This window comes from Pseudophryne corroboree, chromosome 3 (assembly GCF_028390025.1).
Source record: "Pseudophryne corroboree isolate aPseCor3 chromosome 3, aPseCor3.hap2, whole genome shotgun sequence".
In the NCBI taxonomy this organism is placed as follows: Eukaryota; Metazoa; Chordata; class Amphibia; order Anura; family Myobatrachidae; genus Pseudophryne; species Pseudophryne corroboree.
In genome coordinates, this window is record NC_086446.1 from 384,031,768 (window position 1) to 384,050,385 (window position 18,618).

General features: G+C 47.6%; 1 protein-coding gene across 8 annotated transcripts in view; it reads right to left on the reverse strand.

The window, feature by feature from the left end:
- Positions 1-18,618, reverse strand: part of TANC2 (tetratricopeptide repeat, ankyrin repeat and coiled-coil containing 2) — a 1,023,243-nt gene that overhangs the window by 85,443 nt on the left and 919,182 nt on the right. For all 8 annotated transcript variants that reach the window (XM_063960011.1, XM_063960012.1, XM_063960008.1 and 5 more), the window contains 2 exons: positions 15,417-15,568; positions 13,870-14,038 (listed from right to left, as the gene is read on the reverse strand). In XM_063960011.1, the coding sequence (XP_063816081.1) occupies positions 13,870-14,038; positions 15,417-15,568 (321 nt within the window). The remainder of the gene's footprint in view (positions 1-13,869; positions 14,039-15,416; positions 15,569-18,618) is intronic.

Below are 18,618 nucleotides of genomic sequence, written 5' to 3' on the forward strand. Positions count from 1 at the left end.
GATACCAGGACATGTACCTCTCCCCTCCTAACACAGATACCAGTACATGTACCTCCCCCATCCTAACACAGATACCAGGACATGTATCTCTCCCTTCCTAACACAGATACCAGGACATGTACCTCCCACCTCCTAACACAGATACCTGGACATGCACCTCTCATCTAATCCACAGATACCAGGCCATGTACCTTTCCCCTCCTAACACAGATACCAGGACATGTACCTCTCCCCTGCTAACACAGATACCAGGACATGTACCTCCCCCCTCCTAATACAGATACCAGGACATGTACCGCTCCTCTAATCCACAGATACCAGGCCATGTACCTCTCCCCTCCTAACACAGATACCAGGACATGTACCTCTCCCCTGCTAACACAGATACCAGGACATGTACCTCCCCCCTCCTAACACAGATACCAGGACATGTAACGCTCCTCTAATCCACAGATACCAGGCCATGTACCTCTCCTCTCCTAACACAGATACCAGGACATGTACCTCCCACCTCCTAACACAGATACCAGGCAATGCACCTCCCCCCTCCTAATACAGATACCAGGACATGTACCTCCCACCTCCTAACACAGATACCATGATATGTACCTCCCCCCTCCTAACACAGATACCAGGACATGTACCTCCCCCCTCCTAACACAGATACCAGGACATGTACCTCCCCCCTCCTAGCACAGATACCAGGACATGTACCTCCCACCTCCTAACATAGATACCAGGACATGTACCTATCCAATAGCACATAGATACCAGGCCATGTACCTCTCCCCTGCTAACACAGATACCAGGATGTGTACCTCCCCCCTCCTAACACAGATACCAGGACATGAACCTCCCCCCTCCTAACACAGATACCAGGACATGTACCTCCCCCCTCCTAACACAGATACCAGGACATGTACCTCCCCCCTCCTAACACAGATACCAGGACATGTACCACCCCCTCCTAACACAGATACCAGGACATGTATCTCTCCCCTCCTAACACAGATACCAGGACATGTACCTCCCACCTCCTAACATAGATACCAGGACATGTACCTCTCCTCTAATCCACAGATACCAGGACATGTACCTCTCCCCTGCTAACACAGATACCAGGACATGTACCTCCCCCCTCCTAACACAGATAGCAGGACATGTATCTCTCCCCTCCTAACACAGATACCAGGACATGTACCTCCCACCTCCTAACACAGATACCAGGCCATGTACCTCCACCCTCCTAATACAGATACCAGGACATGTACCTCCCACCTCCTAACACAGATACCAGGCCATGTACCTCCACCCTCCTAATACAGATACCAGGACATGTACCTATCCAATAGCACATAGATACCAGGCCATGTACCTCTCCCCACCTAACACAGATAACAGGACATGTACCTCTCCTCTAATCCACAGATACCAGGCCATGTACCTCTCCCCTCCTAACACAGATACCAGGACCTGTGCCACCCCCTCCTAACACAGATACCAGGACATGTATCTCTCCCCTCCTAACACAGATACCAGGACATGTACCTCCTAACACAGATACCATTACATGCATCTCTCCCCTCCTAACACAGATACCAGGACATGTACCTCCCACCTCCTAACATAGATACCAGGACATGTACCTCTCCTCTAATCCACAGATACCAGGCCATTTACCTCTCCCCTCCTAACACAGATACCAGGACCTGTGCCACCCCCTCCTAACACAGATACCAGGACATGTATCTCTCCCCTCCTAACACAGATACCAGGACATGTACCTCCTAACACAGATACCATGACATGTATCTCTCCCCTCCTAACACAGATACCAAGACATGTACCTCCCACCTCCTAACATAGATACCAGGACATGTACCTCTCCTCTAATCCACAGATACCAGGCCATGTACCTCTCCCCTCCTAACACAGATGCCAGGCCATGTACCTGTCCGCTCCTAACACAGATACCAGGCCATGTACCTCCCCCTCCTAACACGGATACCAGAACATGTACCTATCCAATAGCACGTAGATACCAGGCCATGTACCTCTCCCCTCCTAACATAGATACCAGGACATGTATCCCCCCCCCCCTTCCTAACAGAGATAACAGGACATGTACCTCTCCTCTAATCCACAGATACCAGACCATGTACCTCTCCCCTCCTAACACAGATACCAGGACCTGTGCCACCCCCTCCTAACACAGATAACAGGACATGTATCTCTCCCCTCCTAACACAGATACCAGGACATGTACCTCCTAACACAGATACCATGACATGTATCTCTCCCCTCCTAACACAGATACCAGAACATGTACCTCTCCCCTCCTAACACAGATACCAGGCCATGTACCTGTCCGCTCCTAACACAGATACCAGGACATGTACCTCCCACCTCCTAACACCGATACCAGGACATGTACCTCCCACCTCCTAACACCGACACCAGGACATGTACCTCTCCTCTAATCCACAGATACCAGGCCATGTACCTCTCCCCTCCTAACACAGATACCAGGACATGTACCTCTCCCCTGCTAACACAGATACCAGGACATGTACCTCCCCCCTCCTAACACAGATACCAGGCCATGTACCTGTCCCCTCCTAACACAGATACCAGGACATGTACCTATCCAATAGCACATAGATACCAGGCCATGTACCTCTCCCCTCCTAACATAGATACCAGGACATGCATCCCCCCCCCTTCCTAACACAGATAACAGGACATGTACCTCTCCTCTAATCCACAGATACCAGGCCATGTACCTCTCCCCTCCTAACACAGATACCAGGACCTGTGCCACCCCCTCCTAACACAGATACCAGGACATGTATCTCTCCCCTCCTAACACAGATACCAGGACCTGTGCCACCCCCTCCTAACACAGATACCAGGACATGTATCTCTCCCCTCCTATCACAGATACCAGGACATGTACCTCCCACCTCCTAACATAGATACCAGGACATGTACCTCTCCTCTAATCCACAGATACCAGGCCATGTACCTCTCCCCTCCTAACACAGATACCAGGACATGTATCTCCCCCCTCCTAACACAGATACCAGGACATGTACCTCCCCCCTCCTAACACAGATACCAGGACATGTACTTCCCCCCTCCTAACACAGATACCAGGACATGTACCTATCCAATAGCACATACATACCAGGCCATGTACCTCCCCCCTCCTAACACAGATAGCAGGACATGTACCTATCCTCTAATCCACAGAAACCAGGACATGCACCTCTCCCCTCCTAACACAGATACCAGGACATGTACCTCCCCCATCCTAACACAGATACCAGGACATGTATCTCTCCCTTCCTAACACAGATACCAGGACATGTATCTCCCCCCTCCTAACACAGATACCAGGACATGTACCCCCCCCCCCCCCCCTCCTAACACAGATACCAGGACCTGTATCTCCCCCCTCCTAACACAGATACCAGGACATGTACCTCCCCCTCCTAACACAGATACTAGGACATGTACCTCCCCCCTCTTAACACAGATACCAGGACATGTACCTATCCAATAGCACATACATACCAGGCCATGTACCTCCCCCCTCCTAACACAGATAGCAGGACATGTACCTCTCCTCTAATCCACAGATACCAGGACATGTACCTCTCCCCTCCTAACACAGATACCAGGACATGTACCTCCCCCATCCTAACACAGATACCAGGACATGTATCTCTCCCTTCCTAACACAGATACCAGGACATGTACCTCCCACCTCCTAACACAGATACCAGGACATGCACCTCTCATCTAATCCACAGATACCAGGCCATGTACCTCTCCCCTCCTAACACAGATACCAGGACATGTACCTCTCCCCTGCTAAGACAGATACCAGGACATGTACCTCCCCCCTCCTAACACAGATACCAGGACTTGTACCGCTCCTCTAATCCACAGATACCAGGCCATGTACCTCTCCCCTCCTAACACAGATACCAGGACATGTACCTCTCCCCTGCTAACACAGATACCAGGACATGTACCTCCCCCCTCCTAACACAGATACCAGGACATGTAACGCTCCTCTAATCCACAGATACCAGGCCATGTACCTCTCCTCTCCTAACACAGATACCAGGACATGTACCTCCCCCCTCCTAATACAGATACCAGGACATGTATCTCTCCCCTCCTAACACAGATATCAGGACATGTACCTCTCCTCTAATCCACAGATACCAGGCCATGTACCTCTCCCCTCCTAACACAGATACCAGGACATGCATCTCTCCCCTCCTAACACTGATACCAGGACATATACCTCCCCCCTCCTAACACAGATACCAGGACATGTAACTCTCCTTTAATCCACAGATACCAGGCCATGTACCTCTCCCCTGCTAACACAGATACCAGGACATGTACCTCCCCCCTCCTAACACAGATACCAGGACATGTACCCCCCCCCCCCCCCCCCCTCCTAACACAGATACCAGGACATGTACCTCTCCCCTCCTAACACAGATACCAGGACATGTATCTCTCCCCTCCTAACACAGATACCAGGACATGTATCTCTCCCCTCCTAACACAGATACTAGGACATGTATCTCTCCCCTCCTAACACAGATACCAGGACATTTAACTCCCACCTCCTAACAGAGGTACCAGGACATGTACCTCCCACGTCCTAACACAGATACCAGGACATGTACCTCTCCTTTAATCCACAGATACCAGGCCATGTACCTCTCGCCTCCTAACACAGATACCAGGACATGTATCTCCCCCCTCCTAACACAGATACCAGGACATGTACCTCTCCTCTAATCCACAGATACCAGGCCATGTACCTCTCCCCTCCTAACACAGATACCAGGACATATATCTCTCCCCTCCTAACACAGATACCAGGATATGTAACGCTCCTCTAATCCACAGATACCAGGCCATGTACCTCTCCTCTCCTAACACAGATACCAGGACATGTACCTCCCACCTCCTAACACAGATACCAGGCCATGTACCTCCACCCTCCTAATACAGATACCAGGACATGTACCTCCCACCTCCTAACACAGATACCAGGACATGCACCTCCCCCCTCCTAACACAGATACCATGACATGTACCTCCCCCCTCCTAACACAGATACCAGGACATGTACCTCCCCCCTCCTAACACAGATACCAGGCCATGTACCTCCCCCCTCCTAACACAGATACCAGGCCATGTACCTCCCCCCTCCTAACACAGATAGCAGGACATGTACCTCTCCTCTAATCCACAGATACCAGGACATGTACCTCTCCCCTCCTAACACAGATACCAGGACATGTACCTCCCCCATCCTAACACAGATACCAGGACATGTATCTCTCCCTTCCTAACACAGATACCAGGACATGTACCTCCCCCCTCCTAACACAGATACCAGGACATGTACCGCTCCTCTAATCCACAGATACCAGGCCATGTACCTCTCCCCTCCTAACACAGATACCAGGACATGTACCTCTCCCCTGCTAACACAGATACCAGGACATGTACCTCCCCCCTCCTAACACAGATACCAGGACATGTAACGCTCCTCTAATCCACAGATACCAGGCCATGTACCTCTCCTCTCCTAACACAGATACCAGGACATGTACCTCCCCCCTCCTAACACAGATACCAGGCCATGCACCTCCCCCCTCCTAATACAGATACCAGGACATGTACCTCCCACCTCCTAACACAGATACCATGACATGTACCTCCCCCCTCCTAACACAGATACCAGGACATGTACCTCCCCCCTCCTAACACAGATACCAGGACATGTACCTGTCCCCTCCTAACACAGATACCAAGACATGTATCTCCCCCCTCCTAACACAGATACCAGGACATGTACCCCCCCCCCCCCCTCCTAACACAGATACCAGGACCTGTATCTCCCCCCTCCTAACACAGATACCAGGACCTGTATCTCCCTCCTCCTAACACAGACACCAGGACATGTACCTCCCCCCTCTTAACACAGATACCAGGACATGTACCTATCCAATAGCACATACATACCAGGCCATGTACCTCCCCCTCCTAACACAGATAGCAGGACATGTACCTCTCCTCTAATCCACAGATACCAGGACATGTACATCTCCCCTCCTAACACAGATACGAGGACATGTACCTCCCCCATCCTAACACAGATACCAGGACATGTATCTCTCCCTTCCTAACACAGATACCAGGACATGTACCTCCCACCTCCTAACACAGATACCAGGACATGCACCTCTCATCTAATCCACAGATACCAGGCCATGTACCTCTCCCCTCCTAACACAGATACCAGGACATGTACCTCTCCCCTGCTAACACAGATACCAGGACATGTACCGCTCCTCTAATCCACAGATACCAGGCCATGTACCTCTCCCCTCCTAACACAGATACCAGGACATGTACCTCTCCCCTGCTAACACAGATACCAGGACATGTACCTCCCCCCTCCTAACACAGATACCAGGACATGTAACGCTCCTCTAATCCACAGATACCAGGCCATGTACCTCTCCTCTCCAAACACAGATACCAGGCCATGTACCTCCCACCTCCTAATACAGATACCAGGACATGTACCTCCCACCTCCTAACACAGATACTAGGACATGTACCTCCCCCCTCCTAACACAGATACCATGACATGTACCTCCCCCCTCCTAACACAGATACCAGGACATGTACCTCCCCCCTCCTAACACAGATACCAGGACATGTACCTCCCCCCTCCTAGCACAGATACCAGGACATGTACCTCCCCCCCCCTCCTAACACAGATATCAGGACATGTACCTATCCAATAGCACATAGATACCAGGCCATGTACCTCTCCCCTGCTAACACAGATACCAGGATGTGTACCTCCCCCCTCCTAACACAGATACCAGGACATGAACCTCCCCCCTCCTAACACAAATACCAGGACATGTACCTCCCCCCTCCTAACACAGATACCAGGACATGTACCTCCCCCCTCCTAACACAGATACCAGGACATGTACCACCCCCTCCTAACACAGATACCAGGACATGTACCTGTCCCCTCCTAACAGATACCAGGACATGTATCTCCCCCCTCCTAACACAGATACCAGGACATGTACCCCCCCCCCCCTCCTAACACAGATACCAGGACCTGTATCTCCCCCCTCTTAACACAGATACCAGGACTTGTACCTATCCAATAGCACATACATACCAGGCCATGTACCTCCCCCCTCCTAACACAGATAGCAGGACATGTACCTCTCCTCTAATCCACAGATACCAGGACATGTACCTCTCCCCTCCTAACACAGATACCAGTACATGTACCTCCCCCATCCTAACACAGATACCAGGACATGTATCTCTCCCTTCCTAACACAGATACCAGGACATGTACCTCCCACCTCCTAACACAGATACCTGGACATGCACCTCTCATCTAATCCACAGATACCAGGCCATGTACCTTTCCCCTCCTAACACAGATACCAGGACATGTACCTCTCCCCTGCTAACACAGATACCAGGACATGTACCTCCCCCCTCCTAATACAGATACCAGGACATGTACCGCTCCTCTAATCCACAGATACCAGGCCATGTACCTCTCCCCTCCTAACACAGATACCAGGACATGTACCTCTCCCCTGCTAACACAGATACCAGGACATGTACCTCCCCCCTCCTAACACAGATACCAGGACATGTAACGCTCCTCTAATCCACAGATACCAGGCCATGTACCTCTCCTCTCCTAACACAGATACCAGGACATGTACCTCCCACCTCCTAACACAGATACCAGGCAATGCACCTCCCCCCTCCTAATACAGATACCAGGACATGTACCTCCCACCTCCTAACACAGATACCATGATATGTACCTCCCCCCTCCTAACACAGATACCAGGACATGTACCTCCCCCCTCCTAACACAGATACCAGGACATGTACCTCCCCCCTCCTAGCACAGATACCAGGACATGTACCTCCCACCTCCTAACATAGATACCAGGACATGTACCTATCCAATAGCACATAGATACCAGGCCATGTACCTCTCCCCTGCTAACACAGATACCAGGATGTGTACCTCCCCCCTCCTAACACAGATACCAGGACATGAACCTCCCCCCTCCTAACACAGATACCAGGACATGTACCTCCCCCCTCCTAACACAGATACCAGGACATGTACCTCCCCCCTCCTAACACAGATACCAGGACATGTACCACCCCCTCCTAACACAGATACCAGGACATGTATCTCTCCCCTCCTAACACAGATACCAGGACATGTACCTCCCACCTCCTAACATAGATACCAGGACATGTACCTCTCCTCTAATCCACAGATACCAGGACATGTACCTCTCCCCTGCTAACACAGATACCAGGACATGTACCTCCCCCCTCCTAACACAGATAGCAGGACATGTATCTCTCCCCTCCTAACACAGATACCAGGACATGTACCTCCCACCTCCTAACACAGATACCAGGCCATGTACCTCCACCCTCCTAATACAGATACCAGGACATGTACCTCCCACCTCCTAACACAGATACCAGGCCATGTACCTCCACCCTCCTAATACAGATACCAGGACATGTACCTATCCAATAGCACATAGATACCAGGCCATGTACCTCTCCCCACCTAACACAGATAACAGGACATGTACCTCTCCTCTAATCCACAGATACCAGGCCATGTACCTCTCCCCTCCTAACACAGATACCAGGACCTGTGCCACCCCCTCCTAACACAGATACCAGGACATGTATCTCTCCCCTCCTAACACAGATACCAGGACATGTACCTCCTAACACAGATACCATTACATGCATCTCTCCCCTCCTAACACAGATACCAGGACATGTACCTCCCACCTCCTAACATAGATACCAGGACATGTACCTCTCCTCTAATCCACAGATACCAGGCCATTTACCTCTCCCCTCCTAACACAGATACCAGGACCTGTGCCACCCCCTCCTAACACAGATACCAGGACATGTATCTCTCCCCTCCTAACACAGATACCAGGACATGTACCTCCTAACACAGATACCATGACATGTATCTCTCCCCTCCTAACACAGATACCAAGACATGTACCTCCCACCTCCTAACATAGATACCAGGACATGTACCTCTCCTCTAATCCACAGATACCAGGCCATGTACCTCTCCCCTCCTAACACAGATGCCAGGCCATGTACCTGTCCGCTCCTAACACAGATACCAGGCCATGTACCTCCCCCTCCTAACACGGATACCAGAACATGTACCTATCCAATAGCACGTAGATACCAGGCCATGTACCTCTCCCCTCCTAACATAGATACCAGGACATGTATCCCCCCCCCCCTTCCTAACAGAGATAACAGGACATGTACCTCTCCTCTAATCCACAGATACCAGACCATGTACCTCTCCCCTCCTAACACAGATACCAGGACCTGTGCCACCCCCTCCTAACACAGATAACAGGACATGTATCTCTCCCCTCCTAACACAGATACCAGGACATGTACCTCCTAACACAGATACCATGACATGTATCTCTCCCCTCCTAACACAGATACCAGAACATGTACCTCTCCCCTCCTAACACAGATACCAGGCCATGTACCTGTCCGCTCCTAACACAGATACCAGGACATGTACCTCCCACCTCCTAACACCGATACCAGGACATGTACCTCCCACCTCCTAACACCGACACCAGGACATGTACCTCTCCTCTAATCCACAGATACCAGGCCATGTACCTCTCCCCTCCTAACACAGATACCAGGACATGTACCTCTCCCCTGCTAACACAGATACCAGGACATGTACCTCCCCCCTCCTAACACAGATACCAGGCCATGTACCTGTCCCCTCCTAACACAGATACCAGGACATGTACCTATCCAATAGCACATAGATACCAGGCCATGTACCTCTCCCCTCCTAACATAGATACCAGGACATGCATCCCCCCCCCTTCCTAACACAGATAACAGGACATGTACCTCTCCTCTAATCCACAGATACCAGGCCATGTACCTCTCCCCTCCTAACACAGATACCAGGACCTGTGCCACCCCCTCCTAACACAGATACCAGGACATGTATCTCTCCCCTCCTAACACAGATACCAGGACCTGTGCCACCCCCTCCTAACACAGATACCAGGACATGTATCTCTCCCCTCCTATCACAGATACCAGGACATGTACCTCCCACCTCCTAACATAGATACCAGGACATGTACCTCTCCTCTAATCCACAGATACCAGGCCATGTACCTCTCCCCTCCTAACACAGATACCAGGACATGTATCTCCCCCCTCCTAACACAGATACCAGGACATGTACCTCCCCCCTCCTAACACAGATACCAGGACATGTACTTCCCCCCTCCTAACACAGATACCAGGACATGTACCTATCCAATAGCACATACATACCAGGCCATGTACCTCCCCCCTCCTAACACAGATAGCAGGACATGTACCTATCCTCTAATCCACAGAAACCAGGACATGCACCTCTCCCCTCCTAACACAGATACCAGGACATGTACCTCCCCCATCCTAACACAGATACCAGGACATGTATCTCTCCCTTCCTAACACAGATACCAGGACATGTATCTCCCCCCTCCTAACACAGATACCAGGACATGTACCCCCCCCCCCCCCCTCCTAACACAGATACCAGGACCTGTATCTCCCCCCTCCTAACACAGATACCAGGACATGTACCTCCCCCTCCTAACACAGATACTAGGACATGTACCTCCCCCCTCTTAACACAGATACCAGGACATGTACCTATCCAATAGCACATACATACCAGGCCATGTACCTCCCCCCTCCTAACACAGATAGCAGGACATGTACCTCTCCTCTAATCCACAGATACCAGGACATGTACCTCTCCCCTCCTAACACAGATACCAGGACATGTACCTCCCCCATCCTAACACAGATACCAGGACATGTATCTCTCCCTTCCTAACACAGATACCAGGACATGTACCTCCCACCTCCTAACACAGATACCAGGACATGCACCTCTCATCTAATCCACAGATACCAGGCCATGTACCTCTCCCCTCCTAACACAGATACCAGGACATGTACCTCTCCCCTGCTAAGACAGATACCAGGACATGTACCTCCCCCCTCCTAACACAGATACCAGGACTTGTACCGCTCCTCTAATCCACAGATACCAGGCCATGTACCTCTCCCCTCCTAACACAGATACCAGGACATGTACCTCTCCCCTGCTAACACAGATACCAGGACATGTACCTCCCCCCTCCTAACACAGATACCAGGACATGTAACGCTCCTCTAATCCACAGATACCAGGCCATGTACCTCTCCTCTCCTAACACAGATACCAGGACATGTACCTCCCCCCTCCTAATACAGATACCAGGACATGTATCTCTCCCCTCCTAACACAGATATCAGGACATGTACCTCTCCTCTAATCCACAGATACCAGGCCATGTACCTCTCCCCTCCTAACACAGATACCAGGACATGCATCTCTCCCCTCCTAACACTGATACCAGGACATATACCTCCCCCCTCCTAACACAGATACCAGGACATGTAACTCTCCTTTAATCCACAGATACCAGGCCATGTACCTCTCCCCTGCTAACACAGATACCAGGACATGTACCTCCCCCCTCCTAACACAGATACCAGGACATGTACCCCCCCCCCCCCCCCCTCCTAACACAGATACCAGGACATGTACCTCTCCCCTCCTAACACAGATACCAGGACATGTATCTCTCCCCTCCTAACACAGATACCAGGACATGTATCTCTCCCCTCCTAACACAGATACTAGGACATGTATCTCTCCCCTCCTAACACAGATACCAGGACATTTAACTCCCACCTCCTAACAGAGGTACCAGGACATGTACCTCCCACGTCCTAACACAGATACCAGGACATGTACCTCTCCTTTAATCCACAGATACCAGGCCATGTACCTCTCGCCTCCTAACACAGATACCAGGACATGTATCTCCCCCCTCCTAACACAGATACCAGGACATGTACCTCTCCTCTAATCCACAGATACCAGGCCATGTACCTCTCCCCTCCTAACACAGATACCAGGACATATATCTCTCCCCTCCTAACACAGATACCAGGACATATATCTCTCCCCTCCTAACACAGATACCAGGACATGTACCTCCCCCCTCCTAACACAGATACCAGGACATGTACCTATCCAATAGCACATAGATACCAGGACATGTACCTCTCCCATCCTAACACAAATAACAGGACATATACCTCTCCCCTCGTAACACAGATACCAGGACATGTACAACACTGTAACGTACCATTTTGTATGCAAATATAGACACACACAGAATATAGGCATGCCGCATATCATTTTAATCAGCAGAATCTGCTTGTGTGTCCTATTAGCATCATTTTACGAGTAAGACACATTTTAATGGAAAAAGTCACATGCAAAGACGCTCAGCGCTACCAAGACACACCACGACATGGCGTGACTAAAAGGGCTGTTTAATGTGCAGGGAGCTAGATGTAAGTAAACACATCTGTATCTGCAGTATGTGACCACCATTATAAAAGAGCTAGTACTTGTGTCTAGGGGTGGAAAGGATTATAACCTGCACAGTGTGACTCAGTAAAAGGATCAGCAGCCAAAGGGGGTATTTGGGGTAGCAAAGGTTTGTATATAAACAGTGTGAAATGGGATAGCAAAGAATTCGGAGCCAGAAAATGTACCACAGTTAGTTATTCTATGCACATTGAAACTGGGGTTAGTAAAGGGTCAATTACTGAAATGAGTGTATATGCAGGATAAGTATCTGTGTTTATGACAGAGTTAGGAAAGGATTACTATCTGTAAAGTGTAAAGGCTAAGAAAATGATAGAATTTGAACAGTTTGACTAGAATAGGAAGGGCCTGATATCCACAGTGTTAACAGAGGAGAGGAAAAAAGTAGAACATGAAAAATGCACTTTTGTTAGGAAATGGTTAGCTGTGCTATGGTTATAAAAGGTTTGGTACATAGAGCACATGGGACAGGAAAGGGTTAGCTCTGCACAGTGCGCCTGGGATAGCCAAGGCCTAGAACCCCTGTGGTATGATACAGGTTTTACAGTATCTGCAGTGTAAAGGTGGCGAAAGTAGGGTTCTGTACCTGCAGAATGAGAATACAAGAGGGAGGGGCTACTCTTAGGACTGATTTTCCGACCGAGGCGAATCAATCATACAGTGAAGAGATCTCTATAGGATGAACGGGATTGATTTCTGCCTTAGAAGTCAGACATGATAGTTTTAGTCAAGGCTCTGTGGGGTTACTTAGTGCTTAGAGAGATACTGTGTATGCTAGAAGATTGTTAATGCGAGGAGCAGATATGATAGCAAGGGAGTGAGGTCAGGATGAGGACTGATGAATAATAACAAGCTCTCACTGCTTGCAGGCTAGGGAGATACTGTATAAATAGGAGCATAAGACTGGGGATTCAGGTCTAATCACCTGCTATAATGCCAGAAGAGAAGTACATTTCTATCACTAATATGATGCACAAACATTTGGATCATGAATTTAGATGGAAAATAATGTTGTAAGGTGTAATACAGTTTCCGTATAGGGACAGCATGAAAAACATGCAAATGGAAAGCCAGCTTGGATGTAAGACGACATAAAAACCAACAAGAGTTCTTGCATCCACACAGTCAGCATTTTATGGGATAAGTACTCTCACAGCGCAGCGCTTCCTTATACATTACAATACGGTAACGTATCTACTTACCAATAATGCCGCTGTCCCTGCTCTCTAGGGTGGATGTGGGGCTGCAGTCCTTTGTGGGGACAGTAGTACTTGGTGGAGGGAGGGTGGAGCAAGGACTGCTGGCAGGAGGAGAAGCTGTACTACTTGTCAGAGTGGAGCAGGGACTGATCCGCTGAGTTGCCGCAGAGCCCTGAGTAAGAGTAACGACAATATTATGTTTGCAACAGATATTATGAAGGTTCCCGATGTGAAAAAAGAATGGCTGGCTATGCAAAGAGGACATGTAATTGTTAGAACTGGAAAGTAATGACACCTACAGATTTGTTAGTCACAAACAGCATTATCCAGTGCATACGGCGGAGGGCTTTAATCATACTAGGCACCTCTCTAGCCACACCCCACACAGGATTGGCATAGCGGCTATGGCACACATTTGTCTTATTTATACAATAAATGTTGGAGTGCGCAGTTTGTCCCAAGAAATAAAGAACAATTTGGTGAAATGCAATTGTTGGGAGACAAAAGATGCTGAAGTGAAACATCCAGCCAGAGTAATCCTACTTGTAGCCCAGTAGGCTTCTGCAATCTCAATACGTAACAATAAAAACTTATTTTCCTATTTTTGCTGAGTGGGGCTAAAATGTTGCTTATTTTAAGTGTTTGTTTACAAAAATGCATTCAACGCATCAGAGAAGTCACATGAAACATTGTTTCTAATACGTAACACATCTATATGTTGACATATTAGGGTGGTATCCAAATAGCCATGATATTTTCTCGTGGCTAATGGATTCACCCAGGGCTATCCAATTAGCCCTGAAAAGCCGGTGTGAGCCACCACATATTGTAGATTTTGATGCAGGCGAAACAAATTCCCCGAAAACAGTTCAGTTTTTGTGCAAAAACGTGGCTGCGACTACGAAAACACATGATTCACTGAAAGCGTGTGTTTTCATGAGAATTTTTTTTCTAGGTGTCCTAATAGGGTTGTCCGAAAAAAATATCAGGGAAAAAACTTGTTTTTCACTCCCGATCATTTTTCGTTGCTAATTGGATACTACCTTTAGTGTGGATTAAACTTCAACAAATAAAAAAAACTAAACTTATTATATAGTCAGTGTAGTGCATGACAGTGTAATGTGAGAGAGGAAGAGAGCTTGTCATAGGGAATACCCCTGAGTGTGCCCTCTGCTGTCCACAGTTATTTGTGATTTGCTCCTGGTAGCGAATGCACTCTGGGCAAATACTCAAAGTAATAAAAGTGATGAAAAAAAACCAAACACTGTAATGTAGGTTATTATTTTTTTTACGGAAGATAAGAACCACTTGGCCCTGTCTTGCATGGAAATGTGGCCAGTGTGGGCTTCATTGCCCTCCATGGATATTACAGTTTAGCCATGTAACGTAAACAAAATGGTAGCTCACGCTAATAAAAATAATCAGAGAAAAGGTTCTCTGTCCAGAATATCCTATAAATGTACAAATTACTGAAAATGTACAGTAAAATAAAAAGAAAGTAAAGTCTGCTTTGTTACCCATTACATTAAAAAAAAAAAAAAAAATCTCACCTGGTTCTCTTCTTGCCCCTCCATAGTGTACTGGGGACTGGCAGCTTGGACCTCGCTGACTTTTTCTCCCAGGAGAAAGCCCAGTCGGGTCATGAGGGTGTTGGCTGCTTCATCAACGGATGGAGGAGGGCCCAAGACAGACTCCTCTTCCCCTTGTAAATATAAAAAAAAACAAAAATCATCATCATTTTAGATCTGTAATACAGGCAGTAACTGCAGTGCTACCTAGGCCGTAATCCATCCTTTGCCAGACAAATAAAATATGAACAGTTTCCATATGACTAACAAGGTTGCTCAAGTCTTCATATTACCCTCTGTATAGCTCTCATAGTAGGCCCTCAGTTATCATGTAAATAGATGTGAGAGGTACCATATTTATAGTATAGGAAACACTGTAGGATATCTTTATGTTTAAAATGTTGTGTACAGTTACACACTTGCTATATCTTGTCAGTACATTACTTGCCTCTTATCATACCGTGCTACTGCACAGCAGGAACAGAGAGAGGCGTGGGTGTTGAAATGCACATTATAATGGAGGCTAGGCCCCTAGCAGATCTGTGAATGTGCAGAGAAATAAAAGATGGATGGTTACTGGAATGTGTCTCAGGGCTACACAAACAAATAGGTACTCATCACTCTACAAGACAATGTGTCTCATCAATTCATAAATGCTTTATGGATTCATTTCACTTATTGCTTCAAAAATACCAAAATGACCAAATTATACAGGACAATGGCCATAGTACAAATTATCCGCGCTCATGAAATACTTGGAAAAATGGGGCACAGAACAATTTCAAATGTTTGCCAGTTTTTTGTTTTTGCTTAAGCAGGGCCCTTAGATGCTTTGTGCAATGTTCAAAGTTTTAGGTGGTCATGAGCAATAGTGAGTGTGTCTTTATTTTGGGGTCATCTGTGCTTTTTAGAGTTTTTCTTCTTTTAATACCCATTGAAATGATGCATAGTATATTAGGCAGCATAATCTAGCACATCATACCAAAACTAATTCAACAGCATACATTTACACAGCAAATGTCCACCATTTTCCTATACAGCAAGCTGCCCATCATCACCAGACATATGATATATATATATATATATATATATATATATATATACTGTACCTCCCATAGGTATACATATATATTGCAGGAATGTCCCCATTGCAAAGCACAGGTTGCACAGATTACACCTACTGCCAGCAACCTATTACACACATATGCCACCTCAAAGCGATCAGTTACCTACTGCACATATACACCGCCCCAAAGCTGCCAGCTAAATGCTGCATACTGTTTATAACCACTCCAAAACACCAGCCATCTATTGCACATATACCCAGTCACAAAGATACCAGCCAGCACTCCTTTGCACGAATACCGGCTCCACCTTGCTGCACTGTACCCCCTCTTCCCTGGTAATTGCCAGCAACCTTTTGCACATACAGCCCCTCATCTGTCCACCACCCATTTTGCAAAGGATTCTCTCCAAGCTACGAGCCACTTAAGGCTGCCACCTATGGCATTTACGCATGATATGCAGGTACTAAACACCTATTAAAATAGTCTTGTGCTCAATTCCTAGGTGTGTGATCAACAATTAGTGTAATTTGCTCAGAAATATTACGTGCAAAGCCACTGCAGGGCCTCACAGCTAGTACCTGATTCCCCCCCCCTTTACCTCTTAGCAGCACGTTCCCTGCCACAGTATGCTATATATGCTGCTCGGCCTGCAAGTCTCTAGTACTAAATATGTACAGCTAATTAGGGGTAAGTACAGACGGGATTATACTGCCAGTACAGCCTTCATAGTGCTTACAACTCACTACTGAGACTCAGAGTGTGTGCTTATGTGTTTTCAGACTTTATATTTTTCCTGTGATCTCCATAATATTGGAAACACATTTTACTACTATGATGTCCAAGATATGGTGTTACACATTAATACTGTGGTGAGCAGAGTTTTGGTTGCATACTCGTACTGTGGTCACTGAGTACTGGATGTATATCTGTAGTGTCACTCGAGTACGGGCTCTGCATCAATGCCATCCTCATCATATTTGGGACAGCATCACCATTACAAACTTGACTGTCACAGATGTCAGCTTACAAAGGGAAGATGTAGAGCACGTTTAAGTCTATTCATCGACATTGTGATAATCAATATAACACAGTGTCACATGTCTGTAGTTTGGAAATTGTGTAACAGGATCAGACTGTTCTTCCTCACACATTTGTGCTGAGCTGGATGTCTCACATGCACATAAGAGGATGACTCAATCCTGCAGCAGTTGCAGGTCGAGATACTGATGAGGAGCCAGGAATGATGAACTCAAAGCTCTGTTCTTAAAGGAGGTCAGTGACACTGCTAATATCACAATCATCTTGTTTGCTGTGCAGGCTATACAGAGGACATTACTGACTAAAGCACCCAGAATATCAAGATAAGCTTGAGAAAAATGAGGACATAAATTTCAAGCAAATGTACATTAATGTACACCATGGATATGATGGTAAATTACTGACTATAACTTGACTAGTCTCCTTTAGAATTATAAAAGATTGATGAAATTCTGTGTTGTAACTCACCTACAGTGTGTTCTTGGCCTAGCAATTGCTGCCTCATGCAGGGCACCACTCAGAATGGCTAGTGACTCACCGCATGTAGGCTGCCATAGACTCTATGCTTATTATATGCTGAATCACTTTGCAATCTGTTGGTGGGGCCTTAGCAAGATGATGAGAAGTGGGGAGGATGGTATTTGTTCCTCCTAATAATACATCCCTTCAAAGGTAGGAGTTGCAGCATTGACTTCTGGCAAATAAGCGTCATGCTGTAAAAGTAGTGTGAGGGTAAGAGTTTTCAGCCCCAGAACATGACTTTGGAATTCGCCAGTATCCAGCCTTTAAGCGGACATACTGAGCAGAGTCCTGGAAGAGGTGTAATGTGCTAATACCTCAGGAAAGCTGCTTATCTCACCTTTCTTTACCCCTATATAGCTTCAGTGCTTACTTAAACACACTATCACCGATTTCATCCCTTACCCACAAACTAGTAAAGCACAACATACATACTGTATATAAAAGACCAACAACATTTATCCACAGTTTGCCCTGTGCCTCCACCTTAATCTGGCTATGCATGCCATAGTTATAAGGGATATTTTATTGTCCTTTCTAATTTTGGCATACTGCTGACA